This window comes from Parus major, chromosome 9 (assembly GCF_001522545.3).
Source record: "Parus major isolate Abel chromosome 9, Parus_major1.1, whole genome shotgun sequence".
Lineage (NCBI taxonomy): Eukaryota > Metazoa > Chordata > Aves > Passeriformes > Paridae > Parus > Parus major.
In genome coordinates, this window is record NC_031778.1 from 16,471,665 (window position 1) to 16,491,785 (window position 20,121).

The 20,121-nt window shown below is 50.2% G+C and overlaps 1 protein-coding gene across 4 annotated transcripts in view; it reads left to right on the forward strand.

Moving 5' to 3' along the window:
* Positions 1–2,516: 2,516 nt before the first annotated feature.
* The window catches only part of DVL3 (dishevelled segment polarity protein 3), a 33,657-nt gene continuing 16,052 nt past the window's right edge, over positions 2,517–20,121 (forward strand). For 2 of the 4 annotated variants that reach the window (XM_015637561.3, XM_015637562.3), the window contains exon 1: positions 2,517–2,721. In XM_015637561.3, the coding sequence (XP_015493047.1) occupies positions 2,555–2,721 (167 nt within the window). In that variant the 5' untranslated portion in view covers positions 2,517–2,554. The remainder of the gene's footprint in view (positions 2,722–20,121) is intronic. The other 2 variants (XM_019007786.2, XM_033516771.1) reach the window with 1 other exon arrangement.

A 20,121-nucleotide genomic window follows, 5' to 3' on the forward strand; every position in this document is an offset into this window, starting at 1 on the left:
GAAAGGGAAGGCATTCTTGTATCAAACCCATAACTTCAGTTAACAATAGTAACCCTTTTAAAAGAAGATAATAGTTTGGTGTTGCTTAAAGGTGTAAGCAATGGAACTCAAGTACATCCACCTCTGCTTTGGGCTGTTCCAAGGTGCACTAAAATGTCTGATGCCTCTGTACTCTCTAAGGAGAAACAATGTTATCAATGCTGCAATTTTTAAGTTGCAATAATTGCAAAAATAAGCCAACAGGCAGTTCAGAAACTCTTCCTTGAGGACCTTGGAGTGCACAGCATAATCCCCTCCTGCTAATTTCTTTGTCACTGTGTTAGTGAGTCATACACCACAAGGCCTCTGTGAGCAGTGAAACCAATCTATCATTGAGTCTATTCTGTCACTTGGCCTGTTTTAAAAGAAAAGGCAGCTATAGCAATGAGATTTCATCTACTACTACCCTGGGGGGTGTGGTACCGCTCCCCTGAGCTGCATGTGCTCCTTTGGGAGCTCAACACTACTGAAAATTGCCCTTTTGGTAACAAAGGTGTCTAATGTGTACAATACAGGCTCTGAGGTGCATCCACAGCTATGCTGGGAGGTGGGTGAGACAGTGGCCCTGCTGGGGCAGACTAGGATTCTTTTACATGTGCCTGCTTTTGGGGCAGAGAGGTGTTACACAAAGACTTTAGGATTAGCTCTGTCGGGGTTGACACAGGAAGAAGCAATTCAAACTAAACTTTTCCATTCCTGACCTGGATTCTTCATTCCAGGTACACCAGCTTTTACCACAGAGCTCCGAGCATAAAGAAATTACAATCTTCCAAGAGCTGATGTGGAAACACAGGAGAGTCTCAGACCTCTTACAACTTCTGCTTACCTGAGGACTTCCCTTAGATTCTTACTTTTTTTTTTCAGTTTAATGTCAGGTTCTTCCCCCAGTCTAGAAGTGCTGCCCAGGTAATAAGTAGCAATGCCTGCAGGACTATTTCATGCATTAGGAGACTTTTTTAGCTCAGCCTGCCTGCCCGCCTGAGGAACTTGGCTCTGTTCCCTCTAGGATCTCTCTGGCTCCTTTTCCTACGGCAGGGGAGTCTAGTCTGAGGGCTGATCTAGTCTCATGCCCTGTGCAGGCCCACGGTGTGGTGCTTCCTCTGCATTTGTTCCTTCTAATCCAGGACGCTGCAAGGCAGTTCTTGCCCTTCCTGTTGGTGGGTGTTCCCAAAATTCCATCTACCCCAGCTCTGCTCTCAGCCACAGCTCCGGGAAACTGCTGATGGAGATGGTTCCGTGGTGCCCATTGGGTGCTGGCAAGTTGTGCAGAGGGGAAATCAGACAGCCTGAGACTGCTGTGGAACAGAGGCAAGTCCTAGGGGCTGGGGTCACAGTGCTGATGACTATAGGTAAGAATGTGCTGGGGTCCACGGAGATAGAGGATGGGAAGAAACCACACAGCCGAAAGGTGCCCAGTTGAAGAGGCCATGGTATGTGGAACAGGGGATGCTCACGAAGAGCAGAGGAAAGAGTCTGCTTGGTGAGGAAAAGGTCTGAGTACTGGGATTAGTTGTTGGATGGTGACAAGAGGTTCAGAGGGAAGCCTCAGCTGTAGACGAGCTGGGGTTGATGATAGTCCCTGTGTGTGGTGGCCATCTGAGACACAGTACAGGAAGCTCAGAGGGGTCTGTACATGGGAGAGTAGGGTAGAGATGGATATGCCTCGTGTTTTGTAAGCTGTACTCACGGGGCACATAGCTGTGTGAGGAGCATGGAGAAAGCTGGGAGGTGTGTGATAAAGGACCAGGGCTGCAGAGATAGAAGGAGAGGCTTGGAGTGTGGACAGAAGCACAGGCTGTGGGACACAGGAACGACCCTGTGTGTGAGGCAGGATCAGAGGGTGTAACAGGGATGTGAAAGCTGAATGGGGGTGGGGAGCCTGGGAGAGGTATATTGCCAGCTGGCACTGGGAATGTGGGTGCACGGGGAGTACCAGGCTGCGGATAGGAGGATGTGGATATAAAGTATAAACCCCAACGCACCCACGGGCGATGGGGCTGGAGGTGTGCAGTCCCAGGGGCCGTGCACCCCCACGGGGCACAGTGGATGGGTGTGTAGGGCGGTCAGTTCCACACGAGAGGGTCAGTTCTAGCGAAGGGGGGGGGGTGTCTCCTATCGATGCGGGATCTGGCTCGGGGGCAGGGTGCGGGCCAGCATCGTGGCGGGATTTGGGCCCAAACTCGCGGGCTGCCCGCTGAGCTCAGTCCCGGCCCATAGCGAGTGCCGGTGCGGAGTCGGTCCCGCTCCGCGCCGCGGCCCCGCGGGGCGCCGGTTCCGGTTCCGGCGGGGCCGGGACGGCGGGCGGGGCGGGGCCGGCCGAGGCCGAGCTTGCGCCGTGCAGCCGGGCGGCGCTGGGACCCGGAGAACAAGGGGCGCGGGGGGAGCGGGCGTGCGGAGGCCGCAGCCGGGCCGGGCCGGGGCGCGGGCGGGGGCCGGGCCGGGTCTGGGGGTCCGGGCCGGGGCGGAGGAGGCGGCGGAGGCAGAGGCGGGGGCCTGGCGGCCGGGCAGGGGCGCCATGGCGGCGGCCGAGACGAAGATCATTTACCACCTGGACGAGCAGGAGACGCCGTACCTGGTGAAGCTGCCGATCCCGGCCGAGCGCGTCACCCTCGGCGACTTCAAGGGGCTCCTCAACCGCCCCAACTACAAGTTCTACTTCAAGTCCATGGACGACGACTTCGGGTGAGAGCGGGCCCGGGCCCGGTCCCCCGGGGCCACGCGTGGAGCCCGGGCCCCGTGGGACTCCCCGGGGAGCACTGGGGGGCGACTGGAGAACTCCCTCCCCTCACGGGGCTGAGGCCGGGGCTGGCTGCCCCTCGGCCCCGGTTGCGCCCCGGGACGGCGGGGCCGGGACCCCGGGGTGGGGAGGTGCTCTTCTCGTGCCCGGCGCGGGGAGGGGGATCCCGATCCATCCTCCATCCCCATTGCCTTTCCTTGGAGAGGATGGGGGTGGTGACCCCCTTGGGTTCTGTCTGGGGGCACACACCCTCCGTGCACCCCAGGATCTCACCTGTGGGAGGCTGGTGGTGGTACCCCCCTGTGCACATTCTCTGGGGTTCGTTGTCCCTGGGTGCTACCTCCGGGGACAGCCCCACATCCTCGGATCCCGTATCAGCTCTAGAGAAGCTGCTCCATGCTAAACTCAGTGAGAGAGCTGGTGATACCCTGCTTTAGGTGCCAGAGACGCCTTGGAGAAGACCATCATCTCCATCTGAGGGTCACCCCCTCCCCGTACTCAGGATGTTTGGCCAACACCTTGCCTGATGTAGTATCTCCCATGCAGGCCACATTGGGGTGTCTAGGGTGGCATCCCCAGGTCGTATCCTACTCAGGACTGTCATTACCCACCAAAAGGGCCTGGGCATCGCCCAGTGCGCCTGCCTGGAGAAAGTGCCCCTTGCTTCCTGCTCCAAAACACGGTGTGGAGGTAGTGCCACCTCCATCAGCTCTTTCTATGAAGTGTATTTAGGACCGTTTTGTTCTCCTAACATCCATTTTGGGGAGGGACATCCATTTTGGCAGCTCTGTCCTCTGCATCTCATTTTTGGGAAGAATGCATAGAGAGGACCAGCTTTCTCCTCCCCTGCCCCCATGGAGGAGTGAGAGCTCTCCATGTGCTGCCTATCTCTGAGCAAGGGGTGTGTGCAAGACCCACATGTACCACTGTACATGTCCCATCCTCAAAGTGAGATTCCTGTGCTCAATCTCTGGTATGGAATAGGGGTGCAGCCCTGCCTCATATCCCATCTCCAGCAGGGCAGCTCTCTTCCAGCAGTGGTGTTTCCATCACCTCTTTTGTGATGCCCTTTGGTTCCTCCCATCACAGGTGGTGAGGAGGTGTGTTCTGTCCCTTGTTTGGATGTTGTACTCGCCAATCTTCTGGGGAGCCCCTGTAGTCTCTTACCTGCTTAAAGTTGGTTACTGTTCTGGGGAGCAAGTACCATGTGAAGCCAGCTCCCTGTAACACTGTTTGTCATCAATTTGTTGTGTCTGGATTTCCTACATCTGACTTTCCTTTAACCTTTTTGAGCACCTCTTTTTTCATTCTGGGACGCTCTTGGCTTCCACAACATATGACCCTTTACCATTCCTAGGACTTGTATTTGAAGGAGTTGTCCTTCCTCCTCTGAAGATTTAGTGTTTACAGTAGGTCTCGTGTATGGAGCTGGGATTACAAAGTGTTTTCAGTTTTATAGCCTCTCCGTGTCTTCTCACTGCACCAAATACCTCTCTGGGCTGTGATTTTGGCTTGTACCCCATGTTGAACAGGGCTGGGCCTGTTGGGGCTTGGATGAGATCTTTGTGGCTGCCTCAGCAGGGGATGCTCTCCCCTCCTCAGCCAAATTATCCCAGTGCCCAGGTTCCCGTTAGTTCGGGAGGTGCCAGCTTTCAGATGAGGCTTGAAATTTGGAGTCACTCCTTTGACCACAGTCTGGGATGCTTTGCCTCCCTAAATTCCTCCTGACCCAGTGGAGAGCTTTAGTCCTCAGAAGCTTCCACGTTCTCCCCTGGCAAATAGAAGTCTCCAGTCCTCATTTTTCATAAGTTTCTTCAGCAATATCAGTTGTCTGTGGATCATTTCCTGTCCCTCAGCTGTTGAGTAGTGTTGGGTGCTATGAAACAGCTGCCTCTCCCTGTCTTGGAGGGGACCATGTTCATTGGTGGGAGAAGTGAATTCTCCATGCATGCTGTTTGTAAACAAATGCTTTGGGATCCTTTGAAATGTTTTTCTTGAAGTGAATTCAAACTTGTCTTGAATGAAACATTGCCATGTGGGTGGGAGAGTGCGCAACTATAAACAAAGTTTAGTAATAAATAGCAGTGTCTCACATTGGGAAGAGGGGTCTGGTGTCAGTGAAGTTTTGTGCTGTGCCTTTTCTCCTCCTCTATCTCTTTAAGGTTCTACGAAAGGAGGTTGAAGATAGATTAACAAAACTCAACAATAAAGCAGCATAGGGAGTTATAATGGATGATAGCAGGGAGAGGGGAAAATCACTCAGGAAGATACCACAAGATCAGTTGTGTCAGAAATGCATGGGATGAGATTTTTGTTGTGACCAGTTCATCTAACTTGTTTGGGAATCGTAAACCGCTCTGGAAGGGAAGGTGCAGCTGAGAGGGGGTCAGGGGCTGTGTGTGGACAGCCTATTCCTTAGAGAAGTCCTGAACAATGAGCTGTGCAGTTGGAGCAGCATGTGCAAGGCCTGGGGTGTGACAGAGAGAGCAAGCCTCTCGTGGTGTCACCATGAATGCTTCTTCAGGAAAGCTGTCTCTGCTGCCTTCCAGACAGCTGAAGAACATTCTGGTGGTTGGCTGGAACATGGTGGGAACAACCAGAGCAGTCCAGCTGCTCTGAGAAGCCCTGAAGCCCCAGGCAGCATACAAAATAGAATTAAAGAATCATTTTTGGTTTGAAAAGACCTTTAAGATCATCAAGTCCAGCTGAAAAGTTTCATGATCCCTGGTAATTGATGTCCATGAGAAAGCGAGCCATTGGCCTGCAGGGAGAATCAGAGACAGAAGGGCAGGAGGCACCTTGGCTGCTTGACTATAAATGCATGGGCAATTAGTGAAAACTAGAAGGAGGCTAACAATGGTGGCATTCAGAAGCTGTGTGACGGGGAAAAGCATTTCTCACACATGTATTCCTCTCAGCTCCTTTCCTGAAGGGATTGCCTTGGGCTGCCTTCTGTCTGGCTTGTGCTGGGCTGCTGTCTGTCACCTGGGCAATGTCCAGGAGTAGGACCCAGGTTAAAGCCCCCTCTGTGAGAGATGAAGTAGATGGCCTTGGGGCAGCTGATGAATGAGGAGGAGGCCCTCAGGTCCCATGGTTCTGCTTTGGACCTTCTGCAGGATCCCTGTGGCATAAACCAAACTTTTCCTCTCATCTATTATTAGGAACGGTGGCATCTCAGTTTCCAGAGCCAGCTGGAGCAGGATGTCCAATGTTTCCTCTCACCTCTGTTGCCCAGTCTGAATTCTTCTTGTTCTTCCTTCTTTTTTCCAGGCTGTGGATCTCCAGTCTGGTATTCCCTTCAGCTCACCCCATCCCCAAGGCAGTATTACAGCCTCATCTTGGTGTGTGGGATTTTTCATTCTTTTGTTTATCTTGTTAATATTTGTTTGCTCTGAGAATCAGAGTTGTGATGGAGCAGCTTCAGTGTTTACATCTCCTTGGAAATGTGAACTGAGGTTCCCCTGGGTGGCTGTGGAGTTGTCGGGCTATGGCAGGAGTTAATGCTCAGCTTCAAATAATTAAGACCCAAGAGTGGTGTCACTTCTAGGTGACAAGGAGGAGAAATGAGAAGAATTCATGCACCTGGTCCTGGGGAGAGGAGTTGTGAGCAGCAGGAAGGCTGTATGGTTTTGTTCCTGATGCAGTGGGCTACAGCTGTATGTAACAGGGTGCAGATATCTGTGCCCTTGTTGGCTTTGTGTGTTGCTAATCTCAGAAGTGGAGGCATATGAAGATCAGCTGATGGATGGTGTGAGTGTGGCAGTGCACAGATGTGGCAGACTCTTCTTGAACCCGAGATGCTTTGTGTGGATGTGTCTCACCATGAAGTGTGGAAATACCCTTGGCTGCTAACATTGCACTCATTAGGGAAGGTTTCTTCCTGCAGCTTGAATCTTTTCATTCAGTGTTTCACAGGTAAGAGCTGTGTGCTGGTCAGCAGGAGAGCACCTTAGATCAGTGCAGTGCTTGTGAGATGCACATTCTCCATTTCTCCATCAGACCTCCCCCAGGTTTTTCATGGGATTTTGAGCAGACTTTTAAATTCTTTTTTTGTTGTTGTTGTTTTTTTGGTTTTTTGTTCTTAATATATAAAATTGAATATCCAACTGTGCCTTGTTTTGTCTGCTTGACACTGGGAGCTTCTTGGGCAAACATTTGTGTGGCTCTTAGAATAACAGAGCTCTCAGTTCCATAGAGGTGCTGCAAGAACAGGACTGTAAATTCTTCTGGCCACCTGTGCCACTGGGAGGGGAGCAACCATGCTGATGGTCTGTAGTTTGTCCCTATGTTAGGGACATAGGCTTCAGTCATGTGTAAATTGTTGTCTCCAACCTAAGTCCATCATGAGAAATGTAGGGTAGCATGGACTTCTCACCAGCCAGGTATTGTGGTATAATATATTATATTGCCTCAGCTGAACTACAGATTAGTCTTTTCATGTGGTACAACTCTGAGAATATTCTTATATCAGCTGAAATGTGATTTCTTTTGATTCATTTTCTTATGATCATGTTTCTTATTGATACTGCTCATTTTCTATTGATCAAAATGTATTCCCACCGGGGCATGCCAAAGGTTAGGCTAAACTTTACAGAGCAGTTTAATGACTGCAATTTGTATGTCCAGGTAAATCCTTAGCACCTGGCCTGAAGTTATGCCTTGTCTTTTCTTAAATTGTGGAGTGTCTGAAAGTTTGAATTTCTTTTGCCTGTGAAGAAATCACTTTGGTGATCATTTCACTTATCTTCACTCGGCCACCTCCCCTCTTCTAGACTGGAGAGCAGAAAGGCCTCATTCTTCTGCAAGGGGACCACTCCTCCCTCCCTATCCTACTGGTTCTGCATTGCTGGGGGAACACAAGTGATCTGAGGTACAGTGGTGGGATGGTGCTGCTCCTCCTGCTGCTGCTAGTTTCTCCCTCTTACAGGTCTCAATTCCAGTTTTAGTTTTATAGCTGTGGTGAGTGATTCCTTGGTCGCAGCTGTGAAGTGAAAATTGGTATCCAGCTAATGACTGGCCCAGTATCTTATCCAGGCCTGCTTAATTATCACCTGCTCTCCAAAGCTGGGTATGAGGCAGTGATTAGGACAACACTCTGGAGGCAGAACAAAGCGGGCGCTGCTGGAATTCCCAGTGTAGGGGTCAGATGCCATTGGTATTTGGTGGCCTCATCTCTGCACATGTGCATGAGGAAACGTGTTGATGCTCTCTGAAAGGCTGAGTGATTTATTTTTATTGCAAGGTCTTTTTGAAATTGATGCCAGTGGTGACTGTCCTTCTGGCTGGAAATGCTGGGAGCTGGGGAAGGGATCCTAAACTTAATAAGCAGTGTCAGTTTCTGAGCAGTGGTGAGCGCTGGCATAGTGCCCCTGCCTTTCCTGCCAGCTCTTTGTAGCGTGTGTTGGGGGAGTTGTTTTATTTTGATTTTGGGAACTTTCTAAAATTTATTCTTAATTGAAAACTTTTGCTGTCTCCAGAAGACCTTTGCCTGTCCCATGCCCCTGGTGGAGACTGCTTCCATGTCAGCATGAATTTCATGCTGGGAGAGGATGGCAAGAAACCTGTGAGTGAAAGGGCCTACAAAACTCCCTTGTGAGCTCACATCGTTTGTGGTGGTCTAAGTGACAGCGTTGGCCCTACTGGAAGGTGGCTATCACTTTTTTTCCAGTTTCTTGTCAGCCCCTGTCCATTCCATGTGGAGGGTGAGCACTTTACATGAGAGGTCACAACACCCCATCTGTTGTGCTCCAGAGGATGTGTTTCTGTGCCTGCTGTGAGGTGAGCTGCCCTGGTTAGCAAGGGCCCACTGGAAGTTACTTCAGACATTTTGTATGTAGGTTACTGCAGCCTGTGCCTCTGTCTCCGGAGCTGGATTTGGCAGAGAGCTGCTAACCACTGTCTGCATTCGTGGTGGGGAGTTCCTGTAATGCTGCCCATGCTGAGGGTGGCCCACGGACACTGGAGCTGATTCTAGCTGGAGCTGCTGCTGGAGGCCGTTTCCAAGTGGTGTAGTGGTAGTGGTGGGAGCTGCAGCAGTGCCAGGGCTGAGGTGAAGATGGAGATGGTTAGCTGACAGTAGTCCCTGCTTCCCTGTATTGTCTGTGCCTGGCCCTGTGTGTCCTGCTGTTCAGACCCAGCTGTTACTGACTCTGTAGGTGTCTGGTGTTCTCAGTTGTGGTTGGAGCTGCGCTCTGAAGGCCACATTGGATGGCAGTCACAGCCTGGTTTCTTAGCCCAGGGGTGGCGTTCAGAAAGCCAAGTTCGCCAAATCAGGCTGCAGACCAATTTCCCTAAGGCCTTGTGTGTCCTATGCAAACAATGAAGCTTCACAACAGCTATTGAGCTAGTTTACAGCCAGAACTGGTCAGAATTTTTTTTTTTACTGAATGTATTTTCTCCCAAAATATGGTGTTATGTTGAAGCCAGCATTTTTCTTAGGGAGGCATTGTTTTCTGTTATGTGTTTGATGGGAATGTTTCTTAATTTTAAGCCTCTTTTGTCATTTCTGAAAAAAAGAGAAAGAAAGGTCAAGAAACCTTTACTCAGCCATGTGAATGCAGCTGTTTTGGTGCAGTTCAGTGTTCTGAAATCATCTGGAGGACTCTGGTCCTCCAAATCCCAGCACAGAGCAAAAACCTACCGTGATGTTTCAGAAGTTGCTGCAAAGTAAATCAGTGTGCCCTGACTGTGGTACAGCTGTGCTCCAGCATGGTTCAGTCTTGGAGGTCAAGGCAAAATGCCATAAAAAAATGTCTCATAAACCACCATAATTTGGGTCACAATCTGAGCGGGTTTTTTTGTCATTATGGGATGATAGTGGTGGCCCCACTGCTCGGTTTTCTGGTTCCTGCTGAGGTATATCTTTCTTCTAAAGTGAACTCTAGAATTTCATCTAGAACTTTGCTGTTCCCAAATCCCAGACATTGGCTCACCCACAGGGTGAGTACGGGGTCTCCTGGGTGGTAGTGTAAGCAGTGATGTTCCTTCCTACATGGCTGCAGTGAGAGCAGGATGTTGCTGGGGAGACACTGTTTCATAAGAGACTCTGAGAAGGAAGATGCTGGCATGTAGGGGTGGAGGTAGATGGTCCATGAGCCCAAGGTCGTTGTGCTTGAAGGACTGAGCTTTCAGTAAGTCCCTCTTCACCATCATGCTCCTGGCCTCCTTCTCCTGTGACTTTTTTCACCTGGTCTCCTAGCAGGTGTGAACTCTTGAAGGTGGAGGCAGCCACCTATCACTATGCAGTTGGGTATGCTTTAGGAAAGAAGGGTTTGTGAATATAAGCAAAGAACATCTGGTTTCCCCTGCAGCTTTTCTGCTGCACACATGAGTTTGGCTTCAATCCTCTATCAGGGTGGGCATCAGGCCCTTTATCTAGACTTGAAAGCTGTATATGTAGAGGTGTAGGGAGCATAGCTGAAATTCCTGAAGTCCTTTTTGAGTTCAGTGTATTTAAAGGGGTGGGAAGCCTCTTCCATGTCTGCATGGCAGTTGCTGAACTGTTCTGAGCTGAGGGTACCTGCTGTAATGAATTGCTACTCCTCCACCCTTGACTGCATCCAAATAGATAGAACAGTGTTGTGGTTTAAGGTATTTGATCTATGAAAAAGCCTGTGAAGAGAAGCTGGGCTTCCAGAACACAACAGATAGTGAGTCCACAGGAAATTGCCTTCATGTTGCACCAGCTTTGCATCGTGTTGCACATCTGATGAGGCAGCAGTCAGGGCTGTGTGTTTTTGGTGTTTCCTATTGATTTCCTCCTTGCTCCATCCCTTGTTTGTTATTCAGAGCCTGCCCTTCTGACCTGTGCTGGATGGATTGTTGTTTTCCAGAAGGGGGATGTGGCACCACGTGGCTACATTACTGTTTGTCCCGCTGGTGCTGGCTTGTTAGGCAGCAGCTGGCAAGTTAAGTAAAACTTAATCCCGCTGGTGGCTGCCGTTAGAAATTTTTGGACCAAATCCTTTTGTAAAGGCTTTTTGGAAGGCATTTCAATAAGGTACAAATAGGGGAATTAGTTTAATCTCTGTGACTTTGTCTGCTTTGTCCATATGCTTATCTGTGTAATGCCATGGTGGCCTTAGGAGAGAGTGTGAGCTTTTGGGCTGTGAATATCACTGTCTCTGAGGACTGCATTAGCTTGCAGAGCTGAAGCATTAGTGTTTCCCTGAGCCCCAAAGCTCTATGTTTCATTTGTTTCCATTGCTATGTTGTTACTACTGTAGCACTAATATTAAACCCATACAGGAATGGGCTGGAACTCTCTGGAGGCTTTGGCAGGCAGAGATGCCTGGTATTGACCTTCCTGTGCGGTGTCACTCTCTATCACAGTGGAGGCTTGGGACTGTTGTGGTTGTTGTATCAGTTATTTATTAAAGTGGACATGACAGAGGCATTGTTTTTCCAGTCACAGCTAGCCATGGAAGGCAGCAGAAGCAGCATTTGGGTACCCTACTCCACTAAATCCTTTCTGGTGATTATCTTCTCACTGGAGTGTCTGTCCTTGTGGCTTGTTGGCTAAAATTTGTTATGATATTAGAGCTGGAGGAAAAGAGGATGCAGTTTGAGCAGTGACTGAGTTGCTGCAGTGGGAGTCTGTCCTTCTGGTCCTGGCTGAAGACAGAAGCTGAAGTGGGAAGGGCTTCCTCACATGACTTGGAGCAAAGCTCTGTTTCTGAGGGAGCTATCACTGGCCGCTCTGTGGGAAGGTCTTTCCTCTGCAGGTTTTTGACCTGCCCCTAGGGTTTGGAGAGGAATTTATATGCTATGTGGTCCCTCTGATCGCTGGCAGCTGTCTCTGTGATAGGCTGGGTAGCAGTGTTTGTGAATTTTTCCTTGTTTGCTGGTGGCTCCAGGCTGGTTCTGGGGACATTGAGAGTCTGTGTTTCAGGAGCTTTAGCTCTGCATGGATTATTATAGCAGGGAAGCCGATGTTAGCACAGTAAACCTGCCCCTGCCTGGGCTTCAAGTCTTTCACTCAGCATTACTCTGACCACCTACTCATGGTCTTTTTGTATGTCATGATCTCCAAGCAGATAGTTTGTTCCCTGTACACAGCATTGTGCTGTGCTGCTGTTGACAGCTAGAGCAGTGTCAGCAGCGGGTGACAACCTTGGCTTGGTGGCCCGATGCCATCAGGGCAGAGAGAAAGTTGCTGCATTGCTGATGGATGTTGCCTGGTTGGCCCTAGGGCGGAGCAGCTTCTTGAACTGAAGCTTTTTTCAGAAGCTGTGATGGATATGCAAACTCCATACTTGTGTCTGCATACAGCTAACCAGCTGTCCCAGTTCATTCAGCCCTGCCTAGCTCAACCAGTATGTTAGTGCCATTCACACAGAGACTTGCCTTTGAGCCCACCTGGGGCTGTACCATACTGGAAATCCATATAGGGCCTCAGTGCATGAAGTCTTGCTATTGCATTTTGCTCATTTGAGTTTTCTTACTGGTTTTGTGGCTCTGAAAAGGGTGGATTTTCATGGTCCTGGCTGAAGAGCTGAGTCCCTTATGGCAAACCTGCCTTAGACCTAGAGCTAGTAAATGCACCTTTAGATCCTGAAGGGAGTCCTGGGAGGTGGATTTTTCTTCTAGATTAAAAATGTGTTGTTTCAGCTGGGGGCAAAAGGTTAGACTTGGGAAAACTCTTTAAGACTATTCCTTGTCTAGTCATCCTGGAAGTACCAGGGGACTTTGAAGATGTCAACATCTGCATCAGCTTAGGGTAAGCTCTGTGTTTCCTTGGGGTAGTTCCAAACTAACACAAATTGTGTAACATCTCTGCCAGTGTGCATGATGTTGGAGCTGGGTCTGACTCAGCTGTGCCATGTAGAAAGCTTTGTAGATTTGAGGTGGGGACTGTGTCTGGCCATGTTGACGGAGGGGTCCAGCTGTGCTCCTGGTTTATCAACATGTGATGCTGGCACTAAGTGTTTGTGGTCACTCTATATGTAACTTACAGGAGACATGCTTCAAGGGCACTTGATGTCAGTGTTGCAGATAATTAGGAAGATGAAAACCAGGGTGGTCTTATATATAACTTGACTTACCAGCAGATCCACAGACACAGGAAATGGCCCTAATGCAGTAATAACATGTGATGAGTATTTCTGGACTGCCTTTGGGAATAGTTAATATGTAGAATGACCAGTTCAACACATTTACCGAGCTCATGGGATATTTACAGACTTGTGGACAGGTTGCGCAGCCTTCCACTGCACTCTTCCATCCTTGAAGGACCTAAGAGTTGGCAGTTATGGCTTTCCAACCCTCCACAAGAGGAACATTTAATGTCATGTGATGGTGATTTCTGGATGACAGTGGCCATTTCCCAGCCTTTGGTGCAGTTGTCAGAGACAGCAGGTGGAAGGCTTTGCGTGGTATGTGACATGGTCAGATCCAGGAGTTGACAGTGTCAAAGAAAAGCAGCAGTTTGACCGGGTGCTACAGTGATCCAAAACACTGTCCTCTTTTAAACTGAGGGGGAGCTTACCCTCTTGTTGAAAAGGAAGATGATTCCTGGTGTAGAGGTGAGTCCTGGTAGGACCTGAACTGAATTCTCTAAATGGGAGCTGTGAAGACTTTTAATTTGCCATAATGTATTGGGGCAAATGGTACTATATGGCTTTCATCTGCTTTCTGCACCTCTAGTTGAGTAAGTCATGTGCCAGCACATGCTTGCTTTGGTTAGGACTGGAGCACCTTTCTTGTCTTTTTCTTCCAAGAGTTGAACAGTATTTTCATGCTTGCTGGGCTGTTGGCTGGAGGGCAAGTCTGGCTGGCCTGATAAAGGATGCTTGGTAGGTATCACTTGTATTCAAGGGTTTGGCCCTCTGTCTTTAATGGAGTTGGGTGAATGAGATTGAATTTAGTGAAATTGATGAAGCATATAAAAGGCTACTAAAATGTGCTCTGTTTGCTGAGTTTTTATACAGGGAATTTTTTGTACTATCCGCTGCATGATACTGTCAAAAGCAGATGAGGAAGAAAAAGAATGAGTATCCCTGGCCTAGCAATGGTCAGAGAAATTTCTTATGGGTGTTCAGACCCCTCATACTCGCTTCTGCCCATTTTTCAGTGTTTGCCCATTTTTCAGAGTACTGCAATAGCTTGGGATCAGGGACAGAATTCTCTTTGCCACCATGCAGCTGTTGTGACACTGAAAGGCTCTTTGCGTGAGTCCTTTTCATTGTCTTTGGCAAATGTTTTGTGGTGAAAGTTTGCTATGAACTTTATTAACTGCCTGTTGGTTTTATGGGGGTTCTCTGTATGTCTTACAGACCCAGTTAGGAGAGCTGTTGCTGATGGCAGCCCAGCTGGATGTGCAGAGTAGGTGCAGCCATCTACAGCCTGTCATGCTTCAAGACCCCTTCCCATTGGGTAGGAGGTTGAACCGGTTTCCTGGGGAGACTCTTGCAAAATTGTTTATGCAAAGAGAGAGTAATGTGAGCTGGTCAGTGTCTTGAAGACAGGACACATGTGGAGGGTGCTTTGTCATCTCCTCATGGAGATCTGTCATTAAATTAAATTAATTATTAACATGATGGGGGGAAATGAACCTTGCTCCTCTTCCCCACAGACATCTGCTTTGGTCTGTGTGGTCCTAGATCTGCTCTGGAGGTATCTGGCTGGGAGAAGGGAGCTCCTAGAGCATAGGGCTGGTGCTGGGCAGGGATGCTGTGCTGGCTGCCCATGATGACGAGGTGCTGGTGAGCAGACTGCTCTGTGTTTCCCCAGGTGTGGAAGTCCAAGCTTTCAGATTTTGTTTCCCACCCTCCCCCTCTTCCCAATTTCCCCCTCTTCTCCTCTCCTTGCTCTCCCACTGAGTTGATGCTTTTCCAGGAATGAGCTGTACTGCTGGCCCAGCACATTCCACAGCAGCAGCGCTTTCTTGGCAGGAGCCTCACTTGCTGTTAGAAAAAGCAGGACTGACTTGGTGTCCCTCAGCTGAGGGCCAGAAAAGGAAGGCCTGGTCTTGCATTCCTCATGGTGCATGCAGAGCCTTCACAGGCATCATGGCCTTCTCCCTTGGTTGTGTATGTGCAAACATCACACTGTCCCCCCCCAGCAGCCCTTGGGGCTCTTTACAGCTCCTCACAGTCGTCTTAACCAGTGTGAAGTCCCTGGACATTGCAGGGAAGGCTATTGCTCTTCTAGCCAGCCTAGAAAGGGAGGAGCGAGTTCTCTAATGGGGAGTTGCAAGGAGCTCCCTGTGGGGCCCAAACACCTCATTCACAAGCCTCTTGATAAGCTGGTGTTGTGTCCTTTGCGTTTTGTTACCAGCAGTAGCCAGATAAACCCTTTGTCTACCTCTGCACTTTTTTCACTTCTCTCCCTTTTCCTCTGTCGACAGGAGCTGGCGTTTTGCAGCTCTGCCTTGTGGGCTCTTCCTGCTGTCTGTGTCCAGATGGAGCTAAGTGTCATAGTAGACCAGGCCTCCTTCCTCCGGTGCGCTTGCTGTCTCACAACATTAGTGTGAACCACAGCAACCACATCAGGATTTTACCCTGTCTCATACACATCTCTGGCTGGGGCCTCTTTCAGCCTGTTTCCTCTCCCACCCTGAACACAAGCCCAGCTTTTGGCCACTGTTATTATATCTGTGGAATTGTCTCCATTCCCTAAAGGTCATTTCTGCAGATGTTTAACCTCAAATCTTTTTTTCTCACAGTGAGTCCCTGCACTTGTCTTGTGCAGGGCTTGTGTTGGGCTATGTAAGCTTTTAGTTATTGAGGAGCTGAAATTGAGCTACCAAGGTGAAGAACCTGACTTGGCTTCTGCTGGAAGTTCCCGTTTGTCCTGATTTCCAATTCAAAGAGAAAAAGTGTCACTGAACCTTCGGGGGCCTGCAGAATGCTTCCTTTGATGATGTCTGTAAATGTCCTTCCGGAGGTTGGAAGCATCGCTTGGGTAGGGCGGGATTAATTAGCATGGAGTTGCCTGCTGCAGTCCCCTGCAGCTTCCTGCAGCTGGTCGGTCGGTGGAGGACAGGCCTGTCGGGCTTGGTTGCAGAGCAGGGCTGCAGCCTGATGGTCACTCAAGGATCAAGGAGGGAGGGGCCGCCAGGGCTCTGGCTCACCATGAAATCGGTTTGTAGCTTTGCTTTGATAAGTGCTGCACCTGGGCAGGCCTCTGAGCCTGGGTGGCTCCTTCCTAAATGCCATTCCTTTTCCAGTCTTTGGACTAGGTGAACAGGAGGTCTGATCTCTGTCATCTCCCGCCCAGTCAGTGATGCCTGTAGGACTGAGCACAGATCCAGCTGGAGCCAAGCATTTCCCAGACCTAGAGGCTCTGCTTGTCCTGGTGTTTGTCCAGTGGAATGATTGCAAATGTGTTTATGAGGACTTCTCAGGGAAAACAGTTGGCATATGGCATGTCTGTTCAGCCCTTTCCTGACTGACCATGGAGGCAAAGCGCAGAAAGCTGGGAGTGGTGCATGAGGAGGCTGTGGGGCAGCAGAGGTGAACATGGTTGAGGGAGGCTCTAGGCCAATAGCAGGGGGATTGGAATTTTAAGCTCCTTTACAACCCAAACCATTCTCTGAAAATGAAAGAGTCTACTCTTGAGGAGTGCAGGTAGTATGGAATGGTAGTATGAAATGGAATGACCTTTGAGGAGTCCTCGTAGTGCTCCTTGGACTTGTTAGGAGGGGTGGCTGTTCCTGCACAAATGCAGAGGTGTGTTATTGTTGCGGTAACAGGACAGCTGCTAACAGATGCTTTGTGCTTTTTGATTCTTGAAAAGCACACCAAGTAAAGACAGTGCTGCAAAGCAGTTCATGTTCACATGGGGTCCAGGAGGACAGCAGCTCCTCTGGGGAGGAAGGTCCAACAGAATGAAACCTTCTACAAATCTGTCTCCCTTTTTATCTTGTGCTGCAGTATAGAGGAGCAGTGCAGAATACCCTGTCTGGGAGCTTGCAAGGGGAATTAAATGGAAGAGTGACAGTCTGTTTATGGTCAGAGAGCCCTTCTCACCCCAGTGTCATGCAATTTGTACTCCTCTTTGCACAGGAGGTGAAAATACAGTGAGGGAGACCCAAAGAGTGCCTTGGCTTACAGAGACAGCTCAAATCCTCTAATCCTGTTTGATGCATCCTGTTTGCCTGCAAAACCTGAGGTCTCGCAAATACACGTGTGATTGCTGCCATGTGTATTCTTTGGTTAGGCCTGTAGCCCTTGGGTGAATTGTATCTCCGTGGGAATCAGACATATCATGTCTGGGCTTAATCTAACAGGCACGTATTTCCCAACTGAAATCCAAATCCCAACACTCGTAGAGAATTGCCCTGTCCAGTTTTTAATTCTGGTGAAATGGCTGCGGAGCTCATCCCTGTGGCCTCAGCATTGTCTTTTGGAAGAGATGAGGATTTTTCTCTAGAGCCAGGAGCTGCTCATATTTGGGTAGTAAAACATGAAGGTGCTTCCTTTTGTTATGCAGCATTATTAATCTATACAATTATTTAGAAGCAAGACATCCCTACCCTAAGGGGAGTGTACAATAGGTCTTGAAAATGAGATCACATTTCTAGTGTGTAAATCCCTGAAGCTTGTGCTGTTGGGTAGAAGTGTCTCCTGATGATTTTTTGTTTGTCTGGGTTTTTTTCTTCCTTTCTGAGCTGTAGAAGATTGGGGCTGTTAAGGTTACAGGAATGACCAACCTAATTGTGCACTTCTGGAATGTTGTAACAGAAGATTGTTTATAATTTAATTTCTGGGCTTTGCACTGTTGGAAAGAACGTTGCTGTTCTGTAAAGAACAGAACTGCTGTTCTGTTTCCTCTTAATAATTGAGGAGACATTTACTTTTTTCATCTGCTCTACTAATTTTGCATCTTTTTAGTATGAAATTGTCCCTGCTCAGTTGTCTTCTCAATCTTTACATGTCCCCTGTTTTTCATCCTGACCATCGAGCTGTCCAACATACTTGAGAGGTCCCCATCCCACCTCCCTTCTTGGTACTGACCCCTCTGATTCAGCTTTTGTGTTTGCCTCCACATCTGTGATTTCTTCTCTCCGAGTATCCTCCCCACTGCGAGCCCTTAGATAGTCAAGTTGGGTGATTGGACTGCCAAAGACAAGTGGTAATTGCTGCTGGGCTCCAAGCCTGCCTCCAAATCTGGGGTTCAAATCCTGTGGAAGCCTTTGTCCATGCCTCTTAGATTTCTTCTTTCACTGGGCTTGTATTACTCCATCAGAGTTCATCCCAGGGACCTCGCTCTGGCTAGCGAATGCTGCTGAGGAGAGACCAGAGCTGGCTGAAGCTAGAAACTCGCTTGTATCCGCAGCCTCAGCCAGGCTGGAGGCCACCGAGGGGAAACGAGGAGGCTGGAACACAGCAGCTGCGCTGGTGATGTGTGCGCAGCTGGGGTCTGACACTGCACGGCCGTCTCCACGGCTTGGGGTTTATGGCCTCCTTTCTCTCCCGTGCACACTCTCTTGATCCCCACCTTCCTTTCATTCCTAGGACATGACTCTGTGATATAAAATACCCTCTAATTTCCTGAGTCGGGCTGGAACTCCCCGGAGAAGGCAGTGTCTGCATGCCCGTCCCTCACCCGCCTCTGCATCCATATTCCAGGCTGCCAGCTGCTCCCGCCGGCAAGGCAGCGGGAGGGAAACTGGGAGCGTGGCATCTTCCCAGGCCGTGGGGAGAGGGTCTGCTGGCTCCAAAGGAAGAGCTGGTGGGAGGGTAGGGATGGAGCCAGGGTTGGAGCTGGGTTTCCTTTGCTTCCCTCCCTGCTGCCGGGGTTGTCCCTTCCCCTCCCCCAGCTGCATGGGAGCAGATGTGCTGCTTGTGTCAGCCCTGGCAGCCCCCTCCGCACACCCCAGCCGGGCTCCTGCGCAGCCAGAGCCTCGTCCCCTCCTCCTCTTCTTCCTCCTCCTCCTCCCCCCGGCTTGGCCCCGTGTCACTGGGGATGGCGGTGGAATCATCCGCCCACTCGGCCTGCCTCCCCTGTAACCCTCCCTCCTTCCTCCCTCCCGCAGGTCTCTTTGTTGGAAAATTCAAGGCAGATGAGTGCCGGGGAGCTCTGGCCCTGCAGGCCAGGCGCTGAGCTGCTGCTTGGCCTCGGCATGTCTGCTGGCCCCAGGACGGGAAGGGGGCCGGGGAGTGCTCGGCTGCAGGGCAATTCTCTGGGCAGGGCAGCAGCACCGAGGGTCCTGGACTCGCACTCGCCTGGGCAAGGCTCGGATTGCCTCCATATGAAAGGTTTTTTTCCTGGCCACCATTCTTAGCCGCGTTGCACCCAGTCCCCAGCAGGACATTGGTACATTCAAAACCTGACAGTAAACTCAAAGCAGTCCCTCTGAAATCAGCCTTAGGCAGATGTTTTCCCTGGGCTCTGGGGAAAGGAAAGGCTTGCTGAGAACTTAGAGAGCTCGAACTCCTTCTGGGTCTGCTCTTTCAGAGTTCCCGAGCTCATACCCTATCAGGTGGGTGCTGTTCCCAGCACATTCACAGGATGGTTTTCCCTGCCGGCACATCCGCGGGACAGTTTGATCTCATGGCTGCCTCCCCGTTCAAGCGCGGAGCAGAAACGTGGCACTGCTCACAGCTCCCCCAGAGGCTGCTCGCTCAGTGGCTTCTGACGTGTGAACCTGCGGTCGCGTCCGTGCGAGAAGTGTGACTGGAAGAGTGGTGAGAGGTGGGAGGAGGAAGGGAAGGCTGCAGTTCAGGCTCGGACTGGAAAGGAATGCAGGGCATGGATAGCTGGGATGGTGTGAGGGGTGACAGATGTGAGCAGCGCTGCAGAGATATTCCTGCTTGGCATGTGCCTGACTCCAGCGCTATCAGTTTTTGCTCTGTAGAGTCTAAATATATAATCCATTGTGCTCTGGCATCTGGGTGATAAATAGTGATATGTAATGTAGTAGCTGGGGAAGGAGGGAGAAAACTGCTCCGGGGTGGAGCTGACCCCTGGGATGTCTGGGGCAGCCGCAGGGTAATAAGAGTGAGGAGGGACCAGCTCTCAGGACAGAGGGAGCTTGTTCTCCATCAGGAATTGCAGCTGAGGCTCAATGGGCGGGTCTTGGGGTTGGTTTCCTCTGTCCCCACTGAAAGTGGAATAGTTGACTTGTGCTGAGCGGTTGGTCACCTTGACCCAGCAAATATATCACCCTGTCGCTTCACCCACAGGCAGGGCTCTGTGTCCCTGAGCAGGCAGCATGTAGCACTGAAAATTGGCTCTGCCTGAAGTTCTCTCTAGGAATTGGATACAGTCCAGGCTGCTGGCGACAGTATGAATGGATGTTAGTGCAGCCAGGGCAGGGTGCATGTGTGTGTGCACTTGGAATTGAGATGACAACTTGCCTGCATTGGAAAGGGCTGATGTGGGCACCAAAGAAGGTGGGT